Source organism: Ictidomys tridecemlineatus, chromosome 4 (assembly GCF_052094955.1).
Source record: "Ictidomys tridecemlineatus isolate mIctTri1 chromosome 4, mIctTri1.hap1, whole genome shotgun sequence".
In the NCBI taxonomy this organism is placed as follows: domain Eukaryota; kingdom Metazoa; phylum Chordata; class Mammalia; order Rodentia; family Sciuridae; genus Ictidomys; species Ictidomys tridecemlineatus.
In genome coordinates this window covers 207,074,201-207,092,401 of record NC_135480.1, presented here as the reverse complement: position 1 = coordinate 207,092,401, position 18,201 = coordinate 207,074,201, and the positions used below count along the sequence as shown (strand labels likewise).

General features: G+C 53.5%; 4 protein-coding genes and 4 non-coding genes across 13 annotated transcripts; 2 read left to right on the top strand and 6 right to left on the bottom strand.

Moving 5' to 3' along the window:
- Positions 1 to 431: 431 nt before the first annotated feature.
- On the bottom strand, positions 432 to 4,079 carry Surf2 (surfeit 2). 2 transcript variants are annotated; one of them, XM_005336967.5, is made up of 6 exons: positions 3,947 to 4,079; positions 3,707 to 3,861; positions 3,230 to 3,333; positions 1,301 to 1,483; positions 976 to 1,130; positions 432 to 557 (listed from the first exon to the last, which is right to left on the bottom strand). In XM_005336967.5, exons 1-6 carry the CDS (start codon positions 4,022 to 4,024, stop codon positions 474 to 476), a joined length of 759 nt encoding a protein of 252 aa, XP_005337024.2. In that variant the 5' UTR covers positions 4,025 to 4,079; the 3' UTR covers positions 432 to 473. The 2 variants fall into 2 exon arrangements, with proteins under 2 accessions (XP_005337024.2, XP_077904715.1); XM_078048589.1 differs by having other exon boundaries at positions 3,931 to 4,059.
- On the top strand, positions 4,008 to 8,458 carry Surf1 (SURF1 cytochrome c oxidase assembly factor). Of its 5 annotated transcripts, none has more exons than XM_040286555.2 (8): positions 4,008 to 4,179; positions 5,305 to 5,438; positions 5,520 to 5,602; positions 6,335 to 6,526; positions 7,577 to 7,649; positions 7,727 to 7,889; positions 8,115 to 8,196; positions 8,268 to 8,458. In XM_040286555.2, exons 1-8 carry the CDS (start codon positions 4,023 to 4,025, stop codon positions 8,335 to 8,337), a joined length of 954 nt encoding a protein of 317 aa, XP_040142489.2. In that variant the 5' UTR covers positions 4,008 to 4,022; the 3' UTR covers positions 8,338 to 8,458. The 5 variants fall into 5 exon arrangements, with proteins under 5 accessions (XP_040142489.2, XP_077904708.1, XP_077904709.1 ...); XM_078048582.1 differs by having other exon boundaries at positions 4,104 to 4,405; XM_078048583.1 differs by having other exon boundaries at positions 4,108 to 4,315.
- Positions 8,459 to 8,636: 178 nt separating this feature from the next.
- On the bottom strand, positions 8,637 to 11,456 carry Rpl7a (ribosomal protein L7a). Its single transcript, XM_078048588.1, has 8 exons — positions 11,321 to 11,456; positions 10,826 to 10,946; positions 10,403 to 10,552; positions 10,097 to 10,237; positions 9,832 to 9,911; positions 9,408 to 9,538; positions 8,933 to 9,002; positions 8,637 to 8,796 (listed from the first exon to the last, which is right to left on the bottom strand). The coding sequence occupies exons 1-8, from the start codon at positions 11,321 to 11,323 to the stop codon at positions 8,692 to 8,694; spliced, it is 801 nt and encodes a 266-aa protein (XP_077904714.1). The 5' UTR covers positions 11,324 to 11,456; the 3' UTR covers positions 8,637 to 8,691.
- On the bottom strand, positions 9,081 to 9,147 carry LOC120890127 (small nucleolar RNA SNORD36). Its single transcript, XR_005734377.1, has one exon. It is a non-coding gene; the product is annotated as a small nucleolar RNA SNORD36 (small nucleolar RNA).
- Positions 9,607 to 9,681, bottom strand: LOC120890124 (small nucleolar RNA SNORD36). Its single transcript, XR_005734374.1, has one exon. It is a non-coding gene; the product is annotated as a small nucleolar RNA SNORD36 (small nucleolar RNA).
- On the bottom strand, positions 9,980 to 10,052 carry LOC120890126 (small nucleolar RNA SNORD36). The gene has a single exon (XR_005734376.1). It is a non-coding gene; the product is annotated as a small nucleolar RNA SNORD36 (small nucleolar RNA).
- On the bottom strand, positions 10,624 to 10,697 carry LOC120890131 (small nucleolar RNA SNORD24). The gene has a single exon (XR_005734381.1). It is a non-coding gene; the product is annotated as a small nucleolar RNA SNORD24 (small nucleolar RNA).
- Positions 11,457 to 11,478: 22 nt separating the features above from the next.
- On the top strand, positions 11,479 to 17,988 carry Med22 (mediator complex subunit 22). The gene is made up of 5 exons (XM_078048590.1): positions 11,479 to 11,728; positions 11,998 to 12,146; positions 13,914 to 13,994; positions 14,757 to 14,965; positions 17,049 to 17,988. Exons 2-5 carry the CDS (start codon positions 12,024 to 12,026, stop codon positions 17,236 to 17,238), a joined length of 603 nt encoding a protein of 200 aa, XP_077904716.1. The 5' UTR covers positions 11,479 to 11,728; positions 11,998 to 12,023; the 3' UTR covers positions 17,239 to 17,988.
- Positions 17,989 to 18,201: the final 213 nt, after the last annotated feature.

Here is an 18,201-nt window from a genome sequence, read left to right as displayed (position 1 = left end):
GATGGGGGAGGAAAGGAAACACGGCTTACCCACGGATTTCAGCAAGACAGTCTCTGAAAATGCTTCTGCTTTATATGGGAATAGGTATAAATCTCATTTTTATGCTGTATTTTATATCTTAGTTGTGTTTGAAAACGTTTTGATTTTGGAAACACATCAAATAAACAATGGCATTTGTGGTATGCACTGTGATCCCGTGGCGGTGTCTGTAGGCTGGCCAGGGCCCTCAGGATGCTGTAGTGAGCTGGGAACCCCAGGCTTTGCCAAGGACACTGGCAGACCACACTCTGGGAGCAGTTGCCCTCAGGGTCCCTGCTGCCTCCTGGTTATGGGACCCCACCCAGTGCCAAGCAGGTTCCTCAGCCCTGCTTCAGGGGTAGCAAAGCCAGGAGACTAGGATGAATGGAGAGGGAAGATGCTGGAGACTAGACTTAGAGTTCCAAGGACACCAAAAGCTGTCCCCACAACCTTTATTAACCCGACTGCTTGAAGGAGCCAAAGCTCTTGGGCTTGTGGTGATGGTTCTTGAGCTTCTTGGTCAGTGAGTGCAGGTGCTTCTGTGGTACAGCAGAGCATTTGGTTATGGATGCTTCTGATCCCCCAGGGAGGCTCTGTACCACCCTGGCCCCCACTAGCCTGAGCAGACAGCCTTTCTGCCATGGTTGCCCTATACTAATGGTCAGGCAGCACTGCATGGAGCCGGGGAAAGGGAAGCACATGCAGTTCCACCCTTGTGGCTCTTGCCTCATAGCAGAAGAAGGGGCACGTGAAAGCTGAGCCCCTTCTGCCCTGCAGCACATGGGCAGAACGTCCAGAGATCCAGGCTGAGGGCCAACTGCCCTCCCTCCTGCCCCCCAGAGTGGCTCCCACTTTTCTTACACATTATTAGCTTGAGATTTCAAACAAACCAAAACCACAACTAGAGAAAGCTGCTTCTGGCACAAATTGGCAGTGCATCCAGAGGTAACAGCTTACCTTTTTCCGCTTCAAGTCCACTTTAGCTTCTCTTCTGTCCCCTGTGCCCTTCATTCTTGGGGATTTCAGCTCCTCATTCTCTTGGTCAGTCAGAAAGGCATCAGCACCATCCAGGTCTTCAGGTCCTCCTGGGTCCTTTCTGGTGAAGAGCTCCGCTGGGATGGACAGGCACTTGGCTGAGCCCACTGCAAGTGGAGCTCTACCTTCTAGGGGGTGAGGGTGGGAGCGGTGGCCAGGATCATGGAGGATGCCTACTTGGGGTGGGGGAACGAGCCAGGAAGTCAGGAGCTGCAAGGCCAGAGTGAAGGACGGCTGTGCCACTTACGTGGGTACAGGTCTGTCATGCTGTCATCACTCAGGGCTCCACTCTCATCACTGGAAAGAGGCTCCCAGAAGGCTTCTCTCAGGCCTGGTGGCTGGTTCCCGTCCACCTGGCTTTCCACCCTCCTCTTCTTGTGCAGCAGGCAGGCAGGGACATATTCCACACCTTGCTTCTGACAGTCCTCATCTGGGACACAAGCCAGCTTACTCGGGAACCCTCCCCAGCCCCAGTCCTTTGGGCACAAGGCTAACCCATGTGTGCCCCAGCTCAGGCCTGACCAGGTGTGGAGGAGGAGTGGCCCAAAGACTAGAAGGTTGTACAGGTCTACCAGGCCTTGGCACTTATCCTGCAGGCCCAAGGTGAGCCCCAGTGAGGCTGCCACAGCAGCAACCTAGTCTACTACCAGCACTAAAGTCCTCCCTCTTGGTATCACATGGGCCCCACCCTGGTGGGGCCTGAAGGACCTGGCCCTTGCTGCCCTGGGCCAGCTTAGGTAATAGGATGAGATCCTGTGGATGAACCCTGTTCAGGGATTGCCCCAACTGATCCTTGTGTATGGAGAGGACCAAGCACCCACTGTCCCCTGCCTGCAACGTCACTGCTTGCTTCTGCCACCTCCAGAGCCCTTTCTCTACGTCCTCTCTGCTACTATTTCCTGTGGCCACAGTGGCCTTATCACCATGAGCACCTGCCTATGGCATCTCCTTCCAAGTTCCTCAGGTCAGGTCCTGGTTCCAAAATGACTGCCCTGAAGTGGCTGCATTGTATCCTAGTCCCATCTCAGCTCCATCATCCATCCCTTCAACAACTTGCTCTCACAGGAACCCCCACATCCCAGTAGCTAGCACAGCTGACTAGACAAAAGTCCAAGACCTGGCTGGCGGCCCTCTCTGGGCCTGGCTTCTACAAAGTGCCTGCTCCAAGAAACTTGTGGGCTCTGCTTTCTCACCTTCCCATTCCACCCCCAGCATGAAAGAGGTGGCGTGGTCCCCTGAAACCTCGTCCTCCTTGCTGCTCTACAGCTGTGCTTCAGAGGCCCACCTACACCTGTCTCCTGCCCTACAACACCCCAGCCTGGCTCTACCCCCATCAAGCCTCAGCTGCCCTAATCAAGATTGCCAGAATCCTCTAGACTATCAAACACGGTGGCTACTTTTGTTCCCTTACCTTGACCTCCTCTCTCTGGGGCTCCCTGGTGCTCAAGCCAGCAATCCCTGGCCAGGTGAGTTCCTCCAGCTCCAGGCTGGCACCCTCCTTCCTTAAGCCATCCTGAATTCAAAACAGGCAAAGGAGCTCTCCAGCCCCTGGGGAAACCTAGTGCTTAGACATTTCCTGCCTTAAGGATGCTATGATTTCCTCCTGTGCCCTCACTTCCCTAACCTGGCTCTGTCCCCCAAACAGACAAGGCTGGTCCATACCTTTTCTTTCTCCAAGCCACCATCCTCTGCACCAGCTTGCTACAGTCACCTCATGCCCCTCTATTTTTGCAGGTCACACAACTGCCGGTACTAGTGCCAGCTTCCCATACTGACCAGGGCACCAAGACTCTGTGGCCTAACCTACTCACACACTGGTCTGAGGCCATCAGAGCTTCCCAGTGCCTCTGCCAGCCCTGGAGCTGTGCCTGGAACACTGCTCCAGCCTCAGCTGGGAAAGTAACCAGAGGGTCGTCAGGCCTCAGTATTTTCCTTCACATACTCTGAATTTTTTCCCCAGCCTCCTCCTGGCTTTGCATGGGTCTACCCTGGGAGTCCATGAGATCAGGGGCCACTGTCCCTCTCCTCATTGTGCCAGGACCAGGCAGGAGCCTCACCTAAGGATCATTGAAAGGTGACTGACGCACTGCTTCTGCCCAGAAGGAGCACTCTGTCCCAGGGGAGGCAGGTACGCATCCAAAGACTGAGCTTGTGCTGCAAACACCTGGTGACTTACATCTCCTTAGGGCTCTCTGGTACCTCTGGCCTTGGGTATGCCTCAGCACGTGCGCAGGGGACTTGTTGATGTGGCGCAGGGTGAGTTTGCAGAACAACTGGTGCCTATGGGCAAGAAGAAAAATTTGCGGGGGCAGTTCACAGTAAAGACTGAGACCCACGCTGCTCCACTGTGGCCACATACAGGAACTGCCACTAACCCACTGACTGTGACCTCTTCTTTCACCAGAGGGAGGCCCAGCAGCCTGCTCCAGCGCAGAGCAGAGAGAGGCCCGGCTGCACCCCTGCTCCAGCGCGGGGTGCAGCTGGAGACTGCCTGGCAAGGTGCTCCCGGAGCGGGAGCGAAAGCGGGACCCTCCCGTGACGACTATTTCAATCACACAGTGCAGCAGCATCTAGGTTTCCCGCACGGAAAGGGTAGGGCTGCCGGGTCAGCCCCGTCGGGGGCCGCGCGCGCGAGCTCTGGGCGGCCACCTACGGGTGCTTGCTGCTAGGAACGACGTGCGGCTCGAACTCGGCGTAGTCGAAGTCCGCGGGGGCGCGCGCCAGACGCTGGTACTTCTTGCCGCGGGTGTAGACCTGCAGCTCGGGCAGGCGGCAGGGCAGCTCGTGGCCCGTCAGGGCGCAGCGCACCTGCGGGTGGACTGCGGGATCAGCGAGATGGGCTCCCTTCGCGCCGGCCCTCCCTCCTTCCTCCAGTACCTCCTTCCCCGCAGACCCTGTCTGCGCCGGGCAGCAGCCGCAGGCTTGGGTGCTGAAGCAAGAAAGCTCGCACGTCTGCAGACGGCTCGCCCATGGCCGGAACTGCAGCAGGCACCACTTGGGCGAGAACGTGGGGACGCTCCGGAAGCGATCGCTGCCGCTCCGGAAGTAGACGCTCCCGACCCGGAAGCGTCCGCAGCGACTTGAGCGATGGCGGCGGCGGCGGCGCGGTGGCTGGGGCTGCGAGCGGTATACGTGGGGCCGGGACACACGGGCGCGGAGGGCCGCGCGGGGTGGGCGCGACGCCTCGCCGTCCCGAGCGTGCTGTTCCCGCAGGCCCCGGCCCGCGCTGCCTGGACGCGCGTCGCAGTCGCCTCGCGCTCCGGTGAGCAGGGGCGCGGTGGGCTGCAACGGGGCTGCGGGCGGCGCGGACAGCGCCTCGGGCTTCCACGGTCTCCCAGCTTGAAGGCTTACGGTACCTTCCGTGCACGTAGTTCCGTCTTTAGATTTATGATGTGCAGTGCAGGCGAAACGCAGCTAGGACCGCACTGTGAACAACTGTCCTAAGATTATGCCGCGTTTCTCTATGTAGCACAAAGCCAACAGCCCCTGGCCAAGCTGCTTATTAACTGCCTTTTAAATACATTTTGAACTAATGTGACTAGTGCAAGTTAGTGCCACAGAATATGTCCTAACACAATACTGAATATAAAGGCACTAGGTAAGCTGGGTGCAGCGGCGCACACGTGTGATCCCAGCGAAGATTGTAAGTTCGAGGCCAACCTCAGCAATTTAAGGAAACTGCTTCAAAATAAAAGTATAAATGAGCCAGGCGCAGTGGCTCACGCCTGTAATCCCAGCTGCTCCGGAGGCGGAGGTAGGAGGATCTCGAGTTCAAAGCCAGCCTCAGCAAAAGTGAGGCACTAAGCAACTCAGTGAGACCCTGTCTCTAAAATACAAAATAGGGCTGGGGATGTGGCTCAGTGGTCGAGTGCCCCCGAGTTCAATCCCCAGTACCAGTAAATAATTAACTAAAAAATATATAAATGAATAAAAAGGACAAGAGATGTAGCTTAGTGGTAGAGCACTCCTTGGTTCCCTCCTTTAAAACGTGGGATGGTTACATGGTCACAATTGGTGGCAGAACCAGTATCGATCCCTAGACCACGTTTATTTGGTCAACAGACATCTCAAGTGTGTGCTGTGGGTTTGGAGCTGGACTGGACAAGGTGCTGCTTGTTGGCTTCTTACAGCAGGTTGTTTACTCCTGTGCCACGCCTCCTGGTGGTACTGGGAGTCTTGAAGAATTGGCTGCCTCAGATCTATTTGTTTTAAGGCTTTGACCCCATGCCAGTGTTGTAAAACTCCCTCCAGGGGTGGCCTGGGGGCCGAGCAGGTGTGGCAGTTCTATGGCAGAAGCACCTGCCACAAAAACGGAAGATGACTCCTTTCTCCAGTGGTTTCTGCTTCTCATCCCTGTGACTGCCTTTGGCCTGGGGACTTGGCAGGTAAAGACTGGCATCTAGTTAAAATGGCCCTGAGCCTTTGACGGTACTGCCATCTGCTTGGCTTATGCTCTCTTTCTGTAGGTCCAGCGTCGGAAATGGAAGCTGAAATTGATTGCAGAATTAGAGTCTAGAGTTATGGCTGATCCCGTCCCTCTGCCAGCAGAGTGAGTGTGGCAGCCCATGGGGTGATCACTGAGATCAGCTGTGGAACTCTGACTTCTCCTTCCTGTGCTGTCAATCACTTCCCTGACCTCAGACAGGAGTTCTCAAAATCAGCTGTCCTGCTTGGCTTTCTGTTAACAATAGACCATCCCTGTGAAGCCATCTGAGGCCACCAGACATAGAAAAGTCTTATTTTTGATGCTGGGTTTCACTATTTTTTAGGTCTTGAGGGATTCCCCACAGTGCTGACAGCCCCTTTTAGCAATGATTCTTAGTTGGTGGGTGAAGGCAGATAATGTAGGCCTCACCATGAGGATAGTATTTTGAAAAGTGCCTGAAGGATTCTACTGCCCTTTCCCCATCATTTGAAAATACTCTCCTGGAGAGATGGATCTATGCAGCAAAGTTGAATTTGAAGTGGATACAATGTGCTGTATTTGACTTGCAGATGGCATGGGTCCCACATCATATTTTATTAATTTTACATAAAATAGTCACACAAGAATTAACACTTTTTCATCTTCTCATAAAAACTTTTACTCTGGTGGCACAGATTCACATTCTCACATGGCAACAAAGGGCTAGAACTGAGGACCTGGCCCTGTAGAGGGCAAGACCCGGCAGTCTTCACTGTGTCTGGCCCTGGTGGGGTGGTAGTTTGCAACCTACTCTAAGAGGATTTATTTTTACGCCAAACCTTGCTTGTCTACAGCTCTTTTTTCCTCTTTCTGTAGTCCAATAGAACTGCAAAATCTGGAGTATAGGCCAGTTAAGGTCAGGGGGCACTTTGATCACTCCAAAGAGCTGTACATGATGCCCCGGACCATGGTGGATCCTGCCCGGGAGGCCCGGGAAGCTGGTCGGATCTCTTCCTCAACTGAGAGTGGGGCCTATGTAGTCACCCCCTTCCACTGCACCGACCTGGGGTGAGTAGGCCATGTGGGATGCTGACTGGCCTGCTGGGTGCAGTCAAAGCAGATCAGTTTTCATCACCATGTTCTTCCAGCCCCCTACCCTTGGTAAGACCTTGAAATCCTAGATGCTCAGAAAGTGTCAGTGCCCTGCTAAATTTGAAATCCCTTATTCTGATGTGAAATAAGCCATGTCAGAATACGAACATCCTTAGTCAATTCATTTTATTACTGAATAGGTTCTGTATGTAAGCTCTGAAGGGGAAGTTGTCGTCGAGATGAGCTCTGCAGAATCAAACAGCAGCCAACACACTGTAGGACAGCACAACAGGAAGGGCAGTTAAAATCCCCCAAATGCTTAGTGGGAGCTGAGGTGGGGAAGGTTAACACTTGAGGTAGCAAATGGGACGAACTTCCAGAAAAAGGAGTGCACGTTAAGATACCTGGGGCTCCTGTTTAGTCCATGTTCCAGTTCTGGGGTGGTGCCCAAAAGCTGCATGACCAGCAGGTTGTGTGCCAGGGCTGCTTCAGTGGCCACCCTGGTTAGGAGGGGGCTGCAGTGGGAGAGATGATCCCTGAACTCTGGCCATGGTAATGTGGATCACCAGTTGCATACTGCTGGGGTGGAGCACAAGGAAGGAAAGCAACAGCAGGCTGTGCACCACAAACTGCAAATAGGGCTAGTGAGAGTGGTGGTTGGAGGAGGGGAGATTTTCCCATCAAGAAAGGCACTAGGGCCAGACTTGTAATCCCAGGACCAAAGCCAGTCTCAGCAAGGCGAGGCACTAAGCACCTCACTGAGACTCTGGATGTATAATACATGATAGGGCTGGGGATGTGGCTCAGTGGTCAAATGCCTGGTTATCACCCACCCCACAAGGAAGGGGCACAAGGGGTTGCTGGAGTGTACTCTATGGATAGTCCTCAACCAGATCCCCAGTATTACAAAACCCCTAAAAAGACATGAAGGATTTTTCCTTGGTCCCAAAGCTAAGCTGTAGGTGCCCAAGCGACAATCCTATGCAAAAACTTTACTGTGTTTGAAAGTGTTTTTTATTATCCTAGAGTCACTATTCTGGTAAACCGAGGGTTTGTCCCAAGGAAGAAAGTGAATCCTGAAACTCGGCAGAAAGGCCAGGTAAGGGATGGATATGAGTCTTTGGTCATTTCCCTGTTGCAAGCCCCTGTAAAGAGGAACCTCATCTTCCTTTTTAGGTTGAAGGAGAAGTGGACCTAGTCGGGATGGTGAGGCTTACAGAAACCAGGAAGCCCTTTGTTCCTGAGAATAATCCAGAAAGGAACCATTGGCATTACCGGGACCTGGAGGCCATGGCTAGGGTCACAGGCGCAGACCCTGTTTTTATTGATGCTGACTTCCGTATGTTGAGACCAGCCCTCCCCCAGAATAAGTATCCCTGCCTTTTCTTGGCCCGGTTTTGCTGTATTCTAGGGTGTGTATGTGTTCAGGGGTGGGGCAAGACACCAAGAAACACTTGAAGGGTGATGGGTTATGGGTCAAGTAACAACCTGAGGATGGCTGTGCCAAGGCAGCTAGCTGTTGGGAAGCAGCAGAGGTGAGGACAGGGGCCCACTGTCTTTGCAGAGAGCACAGTCCCTGGAGGACCCATCGGAGGGCAAACCAGAGTCACTCTGCGGAATGAACACATGCAGTACATCATTACCTGGTCAGTTGCACTGCCCCTGGTCCCCTCTTTTTAGTGCACTTCACAGCCTAACGATTTTTTTTCAACCTAAGGTATGGACTGTGTGCAGCTACATCATACCTGTGGTTTAAAAAATTCCTGCGTCGGACACCTGGCATGTGAAGAAGTCAATACAGAATGATCCCTAAATAATCAGAAGGTCCCTGCATAGATGGCATCTCAAGAGACTTGATTTTACTGGATCATGTATTATCAGTATAAATAAATGCTTTATAGACTCACATTCATTGCTACCTTAAATAAGACAGTGACTGGTCAATCACAAAACCCTGGCTTGGTTTCTGAGCATTTTACTGCTATATACAGCCTTTTCATGCAAGTTACACAATTTCTAAAGCTCTCACGCTACAGGGCATGCCCTTGCTACTGCCTGAAACAAGTTTATTGCCTTCAGCCCAAGACACTGGATGAAGGACAATTTATTATTTTTATGTACAGAAATGCAACAGCATACATTTATCCCAGTTTAGTGGCAAGTTCTTTAGCCTTTGCCTTTTCCAGCTTGGCAATGCGAGCCACAGATTTTGGACCCAGAACGTTGCCTCCCCAGTGGCGACGGATCTGAAATGAAAAAAGAAGCAGTCAGCTTGGCCTGCCATCTCCCAAGGATTAACACTTCGGAGTTTTGGTTTGCTTGAGTCAGCCACTCCCTTGAAAGCTCGATTCACCCAAGAAGAGTACTTAGGTAGTTTCTTACCTCATCATATCTGTCATTGTAGTTGGTTCTGATAGCTTCCACCAACTTAGCCAGAGCTCCTTTGTCTTCCCTGGGTGGGGGAGAAAAGGTGGGCTTTCAGTTTTAGTTACTCTTTAGCAAATTCCATTTTTAGTTCCAAATAAGCCTTTTTGCCTCAGATATAACATGACCACATGATTCATTCAGGTGAAGAAATTCTTAACCATCATAGGCAAAAGGTGAAATATGTAGGTTCATTAAGCTAGAACATTGGTCTTTTTAATGGAAGAGGGTTATGGGGATTGAACTTAAGGACACTATCACTGAGCCACACCCTAAGCCCTATTTTGTATTTTATTTAGACAGGGTCTCACTTGAGTCACTTAGCACCTCGCCATTGCTGAGACAGACTTTGAACTCATGATCCTCCAAAATCTAAAATGGTCTTAAAATGTCTTAAGGGAGCAAATGGACTGGGGGTTGGGGCTACACTTACGAGTTAACCTGTGTGAAGGCAACAGTGGTGCATGTCTTCCTGTGAACCAGACGTCCCAGCCTAGCCTTCCCCTTGATGATGCAGTAAGGGACTCCCATCTTGCGACACAGAGCAGGCAGGAAGACAACCAGCTGGAAGAAAGCACTGGCTGGAAAGTGTGTTTTGACCAAAACAGTCCCTTAAGAGATCTAGGTTGGTCATTGCTCAGAGTTAAAAAGCTCAAGTATATATGCACTTCAAGGTCTAATTCAGCAAAAGGCTTGCATCATTGCAAGAACCAGGCATGAACTGGATCACTTGTCAGTGCTGTCCTCAATTAAGGGGACTATCCTTGTCACCCACTTTGGTCTTATTATGCCAGACTCATCATTAAGCCTGTTCCACCCTGGTTTCAGTAATCTGTTTAAAAATATGCCCAACCCACCTCGATGGGATCCACATCATGTGCGATCACTACCAGCTGAGCCTTCTTGTTCTCCACCAAGGTGGTGACAGTATTGACCCCTGCAAAACACAAACACTCTGTGAGCATTCAGACATGGCTCTGGTGACAGAAAACAATTGTAATGAGCTGTGACTCAGTGTTAAAAAGCTCGGATTTCAACCCTCACAGTGATTTCGGGTGAAACTGATGCATCATAGCACAGGCTACCCCACTTTTTGCCCCCTCTACAGAAAGGCCCATTCACCTGCTCGAAGGACAGGTGGTCTCTTTGTGGGAACATCCCCTTTGCCAGCAGCCTTCTTCTCAGCCCGGGCCAACAGCCTCTGCTTCTTTTCCTGCTTGGTCTCAGGTCTGTACTTGTGGGCAAGCTTAAGCAGCTGGGTGGCTGGGAAAACATTCTTCAGTTAGGCTCAGGTAACACAACATAAATGCCTTAATAATAGTACTACGTAAGAACTGAGTAGAAAAAAACTCTAGAGCCACATGTCACATCTTTTCAGTTAGGCCAGCTCCTTGTTCGGAGGGACGCTGGTACATCCCAGAGCCCCACCTGTTTGGCGGTCCAAGGCCTGGGTGAACTGGTTAATCGCAGGAGGCACTTTCAGCCGCTTATAGAGAATAGCCCTTTGCCGCTGCAGCCGGATGTAGCGGGGCCATTTTACAAAGCGGGTAAGGTCCCTTTTGGGCTGGATGTCCTGTCCTGGGAAGTAAAGGGCAACACTGTCAGTAAGGCTGACTGGTATCAGGTTTCCGCCTCCGGTCTGGGTGCTGTGCATCAGCGATCTTGGTGGTCTAAATGTCATCACCATCTTTCAGATAGCAAATATTCTTTCACATCATCTGCACGCACACGCCTCGGACCGGAGACAGCGCCCCTTCCCTCTACAGCGGGAGCTCCCCCAGCACCACTCGGCGGACCAGCCCGCTCCCTGGGGGCGGCGGGGGCCCCACCCCCGGGGCCGCCTGCGCTCACCGATGCCGAAGTTCTTCGGCCTCTTCTCGAAGAGCGGGTTCACTACCTTCTTAGCCTCCTGCTTCTTGACCACGGCGGGGGCCGGGGCCACCTTCTTCCCCTTGGCCTTCTTTCCCTTCGGCTGCGCAGGGGAAGAGCCAGTTAGTCGGCGCCGCTCTCGCGCCCCCAGGCCCGCACGGCACTGCTCGCGCCCCCGTCCCCCCACGTGCGCTTCGGCCCAGGACACCCGCACGGTCGGGCTGCTCCGCGGCGTGGCTCGGAGGCGGAGTCCGAGGCAGCAACTGTAGCCGCCTAAGCCTCGGCCCGCCCAAGTCCCGCACTGCGGCGCTATGCTCCCCGCTGGCCCAACTCCTCTGTGCCAAGCCCAATAGGGCTCCAGTAGGGCTCCACTAGCGCCGAGCGGAGCCGCGGACCCGCGCAGCCGTGTCCCGAAGCGGATGACGGCGGATGAAACCCGGACCCAGATCCGGGGCTAGACGTTGCACCACGACTCACCATCTTGGTCGGCAGGAGGAGAGAGAAAGAAGAAAGAATTGTGGGTAATAAGTAAGCGGCCTCAGATATCGCGATAGCCGGCGCCTTCGCGGGATTTCGAACTTAAAGCGACAGGACTCCTTAAAGTCTACCGTCGGGGGCGGGGGGGGGGGAGGAGGGCCTAGCGCGGCGCGTGCGCGGCTGACGCTCTCGGCCCCAGGTCGGGCGTCCGCTGAGAGCTGGCTGGGAGTTGCTCTTGCAGGCGTGGGCTCCTGTGTTGCCGGGCCGACTTTCCTTCGCGACTGCACAGAGGCTCCGCTCCTTCGCGGCCCGCGGCCCAGGCCCGAGTCTGCGGTGTGTGATCGAGCTGGGCGGCGTGACAAGAGCTGCGGGCCAGGCCACGCAGGCCTTCGCCGGCGGTCGCCCGTGGTGAGCGCGGCGAGCGGAAGAGGGCGCAGGGTCAGAGGGACCCGGGTGGGGGCCCGAGAAGGAGCCGGCCGCCGCCGGCGGGGCGCATATGCCAGTCCCAAACGGCGTGGTCCGCGTGGTCCGGGGCAGGCAGTGGGTGCCTCGGGTGCTGGGGCGAAGAGAGGTGCACCCGAGGAGCGCCGCGGCCCCGGCGGAGCCCGCCTGCGGAGATGGATCCGGGTCTGCTGGGCGAGGGTGGCTAAGTTCAGTCCTGTACTTTCTGGTGCCAGGCCCCGCTACGCGTCCGAGGCCGACCATGGCCCAGCAGAGAGCCCTGCCCCAGAGCAAGGAGACGCTGCTGCAGTCTTACAACAAGCGGCTCAAGGATGATGTCAAGTCCATCATGGACAACTTCACCGAGATCATCAAGACCGCCAAGGTGGGGATGCTGCCTTGGCCTCCAGAGAACGAGGGAGAGCAGGGACTGAGCCGCTCTGCTTAGTGGTTTTTGACCAGCACCCGTGTCTGTGGGGGCTGCACTCTGTGACGGGTGGGGATGCTGCGGGGAACAGGTTTTTGTCCCCGTGGAGAAAACGTTTTGGGCTGGAGTGGCGTGCTGTAGTAACAAACGTGTCAACAGATAAATAAATGAGCCAAATACTTACAAGCCTTGGTAGAGTAATAGGGAATTTTGGCCTAGTTGCTGAGCTTCCAAGGCCAGTGCTTACTAGCCATGTGGATTTGATGGAGACCCCATGCCTCTGTGCCTCAGTTTCCTCTGTGGTGTGGGTCCTTGAGATTAGATTAATTTATCTGTATAAAGTAGTTATCACAGGGTCTGGCACAGAGCAAGTGACCCAGACTCTGTAGCTGTTGCTAGTGAGTGTGAACAGGTGGCAGGCAGGCAAAAAGGGGGGCGGGGCACCTCTCCAGGCAGGCAAAGCAGTCAGTGTCTTGCCAGGGTCAGGTAAGTCCACTGACTGCTGCAGTAGCACCACATGGAGCGGGATCTTTCCAGACCTCTGCAGAAGTGGCTGGCTTGGTCAGTAATAGTAATGATGGGAGTTAATTTAGCACCATGTCAGGTTGTGCTGAGGACTCTATGCTGTTCTGTGCAATCTTTGTAAGGACTCTGAGGCAAGGGCCCTTGTCCTTTCCACATTCAGAGGAGGAAACTAACATCCAGAGTTCTCAGCAATTTGCCCAATCACTTGGCCAATAATAGCAGAGCCAGGAGTGTCTCAGGAGGTCTGGCTCTTATTGTTGAGGGTGTCCTAACACCCTTGCCCTGCCCTGTCCCTCACAAGGCTTGTCAGAAGCCATGCCCAGGGTGACAGCCAGGACTTTAGAGCCAGCAATGCTGAGCTGGCCTCCTGGTTCCTCAGTTTATTTCTGAGACAGCTTGGGCTCAGTGAGGTCTATCCCAGCATCAAGGTTACCTGTCTGTAAGCAGGAACAGCAGCACAGCTCCTGTGAAGTTTCGTGAGAGAAAATGGTCAACCAGTGGTGCTTAATGTGAGGCCTGACATTCAGGAAATGGACACTTAAAACATTCTTCATCCTTTATTCTGTAGTTCCAACAGTTTGTTTAGTGTCATCAAGTGACACTAATCTCTGGCAAACAGGGTTTTACACCCCAAAAAAGTTCTGGCCAAGGCTGCGTATAATAGTGCATGCCTGTAATCCCAGATACTCGGGAAGCTGAGGTAGGAGGATTGCAAGTTTGAGGCCAGCCTGAGCAATTTAGCAGGACTGTGTCTCAAAACATAAAATAAAAAGGGCTGGGATTGTGGCTCAATGGTGGAGCACTTGCCTAGCATGTGTGAGGCACTGGGTTAATTTCTCAGCACCGTATGTAAATAAATAAAATAAAGGTCCATTGACAACTAAAATAGTTAAAGGGCGCAGGGTGCTGGGGATATAGCATAGTGGTAGTTTCCAGAACAGGGGGAGGGGGGAAAAATCTTGGCCAAGTTAGTTAAGACACCTCTCTACATCTGGCAGTGTCCGTTTGTCTTGGAGAAAGTGCCAGTTGTCTTCCATAGAAAAGAACAGAGAGTTCATTGAATCTCGTGATTAGAGCACCAGCACCAAGTGGTAGAAGGCAGGATACACTCTAGCAATGTGGGTATGGGAAGCCAGGTCAGGCCAGCAGTGGGGACTCCATGACTGCCAACTGGACTGATTCTTTTTTGTTTGCCCCCAGATTGAGGATGAGACGCAGGTGTCTCGGGCTACTCAGGGTGAACAGGACAATTACGAGATGCACGTGCGGGCTGCCAACATCGTGAGTTATGTGGAGAGCACGACTGGGACTCCAGAGGGTCATGGGTTTGTGGTTGGAGTATAGTTCTTCTGCCCTCTTTCTACCTGCAACAGAAGGACAATGCAGGGGTGCTGGGTCTCATCTGTTGGCAGCTTTTGAGAATGGGGTCGGGCAAATCACTTCTCAGGAGATTGTCCCCAAGAGAGCTGCTGGGAAGGGGCAAGGTGGGTAGTCTGCTAAGTCCATTCTGTGACTTTGGGGGCCAGGAAGATAGAGATGCTGCTGATGTGAAAGTTGCCTGAGTCCAGATTGAAAAGGCACATTGTCGAGTGGACCAGCTGTCTGTGCAATGTGATCCTCCTGGAGTCGTGGGGAAACCCAGCTAGCCAGAGTTTCTGCAGGTGTGCCCATGGATGAGTGTGGGAAAAGGCCCCCTAGGAATCCTGCCCAACTGGTGGCTGTGCTTCCCAGGGAAGAGTAGGGCAGGAGGCAAAATAGGATATAGGCTTCTCTATGGGGTTGAGTTGGATAAGCAGGATGTGCTTGTGCCTGACTGGTCAGATTGGAGATGGGTCCTGTAGGGGTAGAAACCAGAGGTTGATGGGAAGTTTTGGGGAGAAAGCTTATCTCATGTGCTGTTCAAGGCGGGTCAGCTTCACAGATGACCCTGTGCGGTTGGGTCTGTCGTCCCCACCTTGCAAACAAAGAAGCTGAGTTTCCCAGGGAGGCACTACTGGTCCAGGGTCACCCTCAACCTGTGACTACCCTGATTCTATGCTGCAGGTACGGGCTGGAGAGTCCCTGATGAAGCTGGTGTCTGATCTCAAGCAATTCCTGATCCTCAACGACTTCCCATCGGTGAATGAGGCCATTGACCAGCGAAACCAGCAGCTGCGCGCTCTGCAGGAAGAGTGTGACCGCAAGCTCATCACCCTGAGGGACGAGGTCTCCATCGACCTATACGAGCTGGAGGAGGAGTATTATTCGTCCAGGTACAAATAGGGCTGGACTCCGTGCAGGAAGGAGCCTGCCTACTTGGGCCTGGCCCAGCCTGGAAAGTCTTTCTGTTTTTTCACAAACGTGCCTGGTCTTGGCTCTGCTGCCCATGTTCCAAAGCAGAGTCCCTGGCCAGCATGATCAATCAACAGACAGTTCACAGCCACCTGCCGGGGCCCTGGTCTTTCCCTCAGTGCAGTGGGATGAGAATCACAGGACATCTGGTGTTGGGGAAGTTGAGTCTGGAGAACAGTGTCCTAGGGGCTGGGCCTAGTGGCTCTTGGTTCTTGAATCCATATGTAGATGTGGCAGCCAAGTCTGGGCTGGCCCCTCAGCGTCCCACAGGCCCACACCCATGTCCAGAATGCCACTATTTGCCTTAGGATGCAGCTACAAGTGAATGCTGTTGAATCCCATGGTGTGGAGGTGGGGCAGCCATGGCAGGGAGGAGGAAGGAGCCAGCAGACTTCCTTAGCAGCCAGGGCCTCATGCTTGGGTGCTGGTATCTGGTCTGCTCAGGCTTATTCATGGAGCTGGAGACTCCTGCATGCCAGCCTCAGCAGTAGCAGGACCCATCAACCTAGCCAGCATGGGGCCCCTCAGAATCCTAACACCTGAGTCTGTGAGCCTGAGGGGTCCCACAGAAATCAGAGTCCAGTGTGATGGATATGGGGGGAAGCTCAGGCTAGACACAGGGGCCTTGCAGCTCTGTCCCACTAGCTTGGGAAGTCAAGATTCAGTCCAGCAGTTTCGAAATCCAGCCACTAAACCTTCTCCCTCCCTGCTCATGAATTTAAAATGTAATGGCATAGTGAGTGGTACACTTCTGTAATCCCCACAACTTGGGAGGCTGAGTCAGGAGAATGCGAAGTTCAAGGCCTGTGTTGGCAATTCAGTGAGACTCTCTCAAAAATAACTGGGGGGATGGGGTTGTGGCTCAGTGGTAAAGCAGTTGCTTAGCATGTGTGAGGCACTGTGTTTGAATCTCAGCACAACATATAAATAAATAAATGTCCATCAACAACTAATACAATATTAAGGAAAAGAAATCCAAAGATTTAAAAGAAAGGACTGGGGCTATAGTTAAGTGGTAGAGCATCCCTGGGTTCCACCCTCCAGTACAATGAAAAAAAAAATTAAAAAATAAAATGTTCCTTTCTGACCCACGGAGGCCTTGCTACGGAGTCAAATGGCCCATGGGGCCATTCTGTGTCTCTCCCACAGGCAACCTGTCTTCTCCAGCCAGCCTGCCCTTCCCATGTCCCTGTGGTGAAGCTCTGGCCTCTGCTTAAGTGTTCACTTCAACAATCTGGGCTTCGCCATGCCGGGGCCAGGGGGTTTCATCCTCCCCTCTCCTTCCTCTGTGCCTAGTGACCTGCTGGCCACTCTGGCCTCCCTCCGCGTGGGCTGCTCCTGCCTACACTCTGTCTGCTCACTGCTTGCTCTTTCTGGCTCTGCTTCCTTTTCCACTCCTGGGGATGCCACTCAGTGCCCAGGTGGTTCTGAGCCTGAATGCTAAGGGCAGATGCAGAGGCCAGAGCCGCTGCATTTTAGACAGCTGTGGGCACGACCTTGCTCTGAGTGGTTCCTGCCAGGACTGATGAGCCACTCCTTGCCTCAAGTATTCCCTGCGAGGTGGGAAACCACACAGAGCCCAGCAAGTCTTAAGGCCGGAGAAGCAGTGTGGGGAGGTGCAGGGCCTGTTTTCCCGATAATCATCCTGTTTAGGTCAAGTCATAGGCAGGGTCTCTGTTGTCAAGGCTCCTTACAGTCTGATGACCTCCCTAGCCAGGGAGGGGATGGGCACCCAGGCTGGGAGGGGACCTTCAGAGACGTCCATGAGGAATTGCTCAGCAAGTTGAAAGTTGGAGGGCCTGCTGAGCCTCTCGGATGCAAGGGTGGTCCCTGTGGCCCCTCTCTCAGCCAGGCCTGCTGCAGAGGGGCAACCACAGATAGAAGGGAAGGCAAGTTGGGGTGGTGTTCATGTTTTCTTAACTCTGCTTCTATCTTGCTTTCCCCTCCCCTGGCTTTCCTCTTGCCTGCTCCTGTCCCTCCCTGGGGTTTCTGGTGGTGGAAAAGCTCAAGTCTTTGCGAAGCTAATGACCTGCCTCTGTGCGAAGCTTACTGGAGGCTGGACCCCGACACAGACTCCGCTGATGGTCTCTCAGCCCCTCTGCTGGCGTCCCCGGAGCCCGGTGTTGGCCCTCTGCAGGCTGCAGCCCCTGCCCACTCACACACTGGTGGCTCTGGCCCCACAGAGCATGCCTGAGCTTCTCAGGGCCACTCTCCCAGGACCCCTAGTTCATCAGGAACAAATCCAGGGTTCTGCCCTGGATGTTCACCATAGCCCTGTTTCTCTCAGCCTCCACTTCCAGTTGAGTACTCTAGGACCCCCTGTGGCCTCCTTTAACTGGCCAAGCCAGGGTCAGCCCCAGGACAGTTGGGGAAAGTTGTTCAGGGTGGCCCACCATGTCTAGCTGCTACCTTCCTGACTGACCAGGTCAGAGAAAGTTGGTCTTGTTGAGGACCTGGACTGTGGGGCAGTGATAATGCAGGATACCAGGAAGACAACCTGTGAATGTATTTAAAATTGGGAGGGGAGCTAGGTATGGTATGCACATCTGTAACCCCAGCAACTCAGGAGCCTTGAAGCAGCAGGATTGTGAGTTCAAGGCCAGCCTGGCAAAAAAAATGGGGATGTAGCTCAGCTCAGTGGTGAAGCACCCCTGGGTTCAATCCTCAGTAATCCCCCAACACACACACACAGAAAAAGAATGGGGGGGGGGGCTTAGTGGAGAGCAGTAGCCAAGCCCTTAAGCCTTGGCTCCTGTGCAGAGACCTGCTTACTGCATCTTTCCCCAAGCACAGATGTGCCTGCTGTGTGTAGACTGCCTGCCTCGGGAAGGCTGTGTGAGCAGATGGCCCACTCACAAGGCAGCCTGCCAGGGCTTCTTCCTGAATTCTGTTATGTCTGTTTTGCTACTTTTGTAATGAAATTTAAAATAAAAATACCACCTTGTGTGTTGGTTCCTCTCTTTCTCACTTCTGGTCAGTCTAATACTGCCCTTGGACTCTTAGCAGCTTCTGCATAACTCCTTGCTCTGCCTGGATGGCTTTGGGCTCCAGCCTCCTGGGTGCTCCCAGTAGGTCTTGGATGTTTCATTAATGAATGGAAAACTTGCTGTTGCACATCACATGGTTCGGGAATCAGTACTTGGGTATCATCTACTTC

Excerpts from the sequence above, each read along its gene's own strand:
- Surf2 (XM_005336967.5), bottom strand. The coding sequence starts at position 4,024 with ATGGGCGAGCCGTCTGCAGACGTGCGAGCTTTCTTGCTTCAGCACCCA. Across the intron at positions 3,334-3,706 it reads GTTCCTAGCAGCAAGCACCC|GCACCAGTTGTTCTGCAAAC; the intron begins GTAGGTGGCCGC and ends TCTTGCCCATAG. Across the intron at positions 1,131-1,300 it reads CATGACAGACCTGTACCCAC|CGGAGCTCTTCACCAGAAAG; the intron begins GTAAGTGGCACA and ends TGTCCATCCCAG.
- Surf1 (XM_078048582.1), top strand. The coding sequence starts at position 4,141 with ATGGCGGCGGCGGCGGCGCGGTGGCTGGGGCTGCGAGCGGTATACGTG. Across the intron at positions 5,439-5,519 it reads TTGGCCTGGGGACTTGGCAG|GTCCAGCGTCGGAAATGGAA; the intron begins GTAAAGACTGGC and ends CTCTTTCTGTAG. Across the intron at positions 6,527-7,576 it reads TTCCACTGCACCGACCTGGG|AGTCACTATTCTGGTAAACC; the intron begins GTGAGTAGGCCA and ends TTATTATCCTAG.
- Rpl7a (XM_078048588.1), bottom strand. Across the intron at positions 10,553-10,825 it reads GCCGAAGAACTTCGGCATCG|GACAGGACATCCAGCCCAAA; the intron begins GTGAGCGCAGGC and ends TTTACTTCCCAG. Across the intron at positions 9,003-9,407 it reads GCCTTCACACAGGTTAACTC|GGAAGACAAAGGAGCTCTGG; the intron begins GTAAGTGTAGCC and ends TCCCCCACCCAG.
- Med22 (XM_078048590.1), top strand. The coding sequence starts at position 12,024 with ATGGCCCAGCAGAGAGCCCTGCCCCAGAGCAAGGAGACGCTGCTGCAG. Across the intron at positions 12,147-13,913 it reads AGATCATCAAGACCGCCAAG|ATTGAGGATGAGACGCAGGT; the intron begins GTGGGGATGCTG and ends GTTTGCCCCCAG. Across the intron at positions 14,966-17,048 it reads GAGGAGTATTATTCGTCCAG|CTCAAGTCTTTGCGAAGCTA; the intron begins GTACAAATAGGG and ends GTGGTGGAAAAG.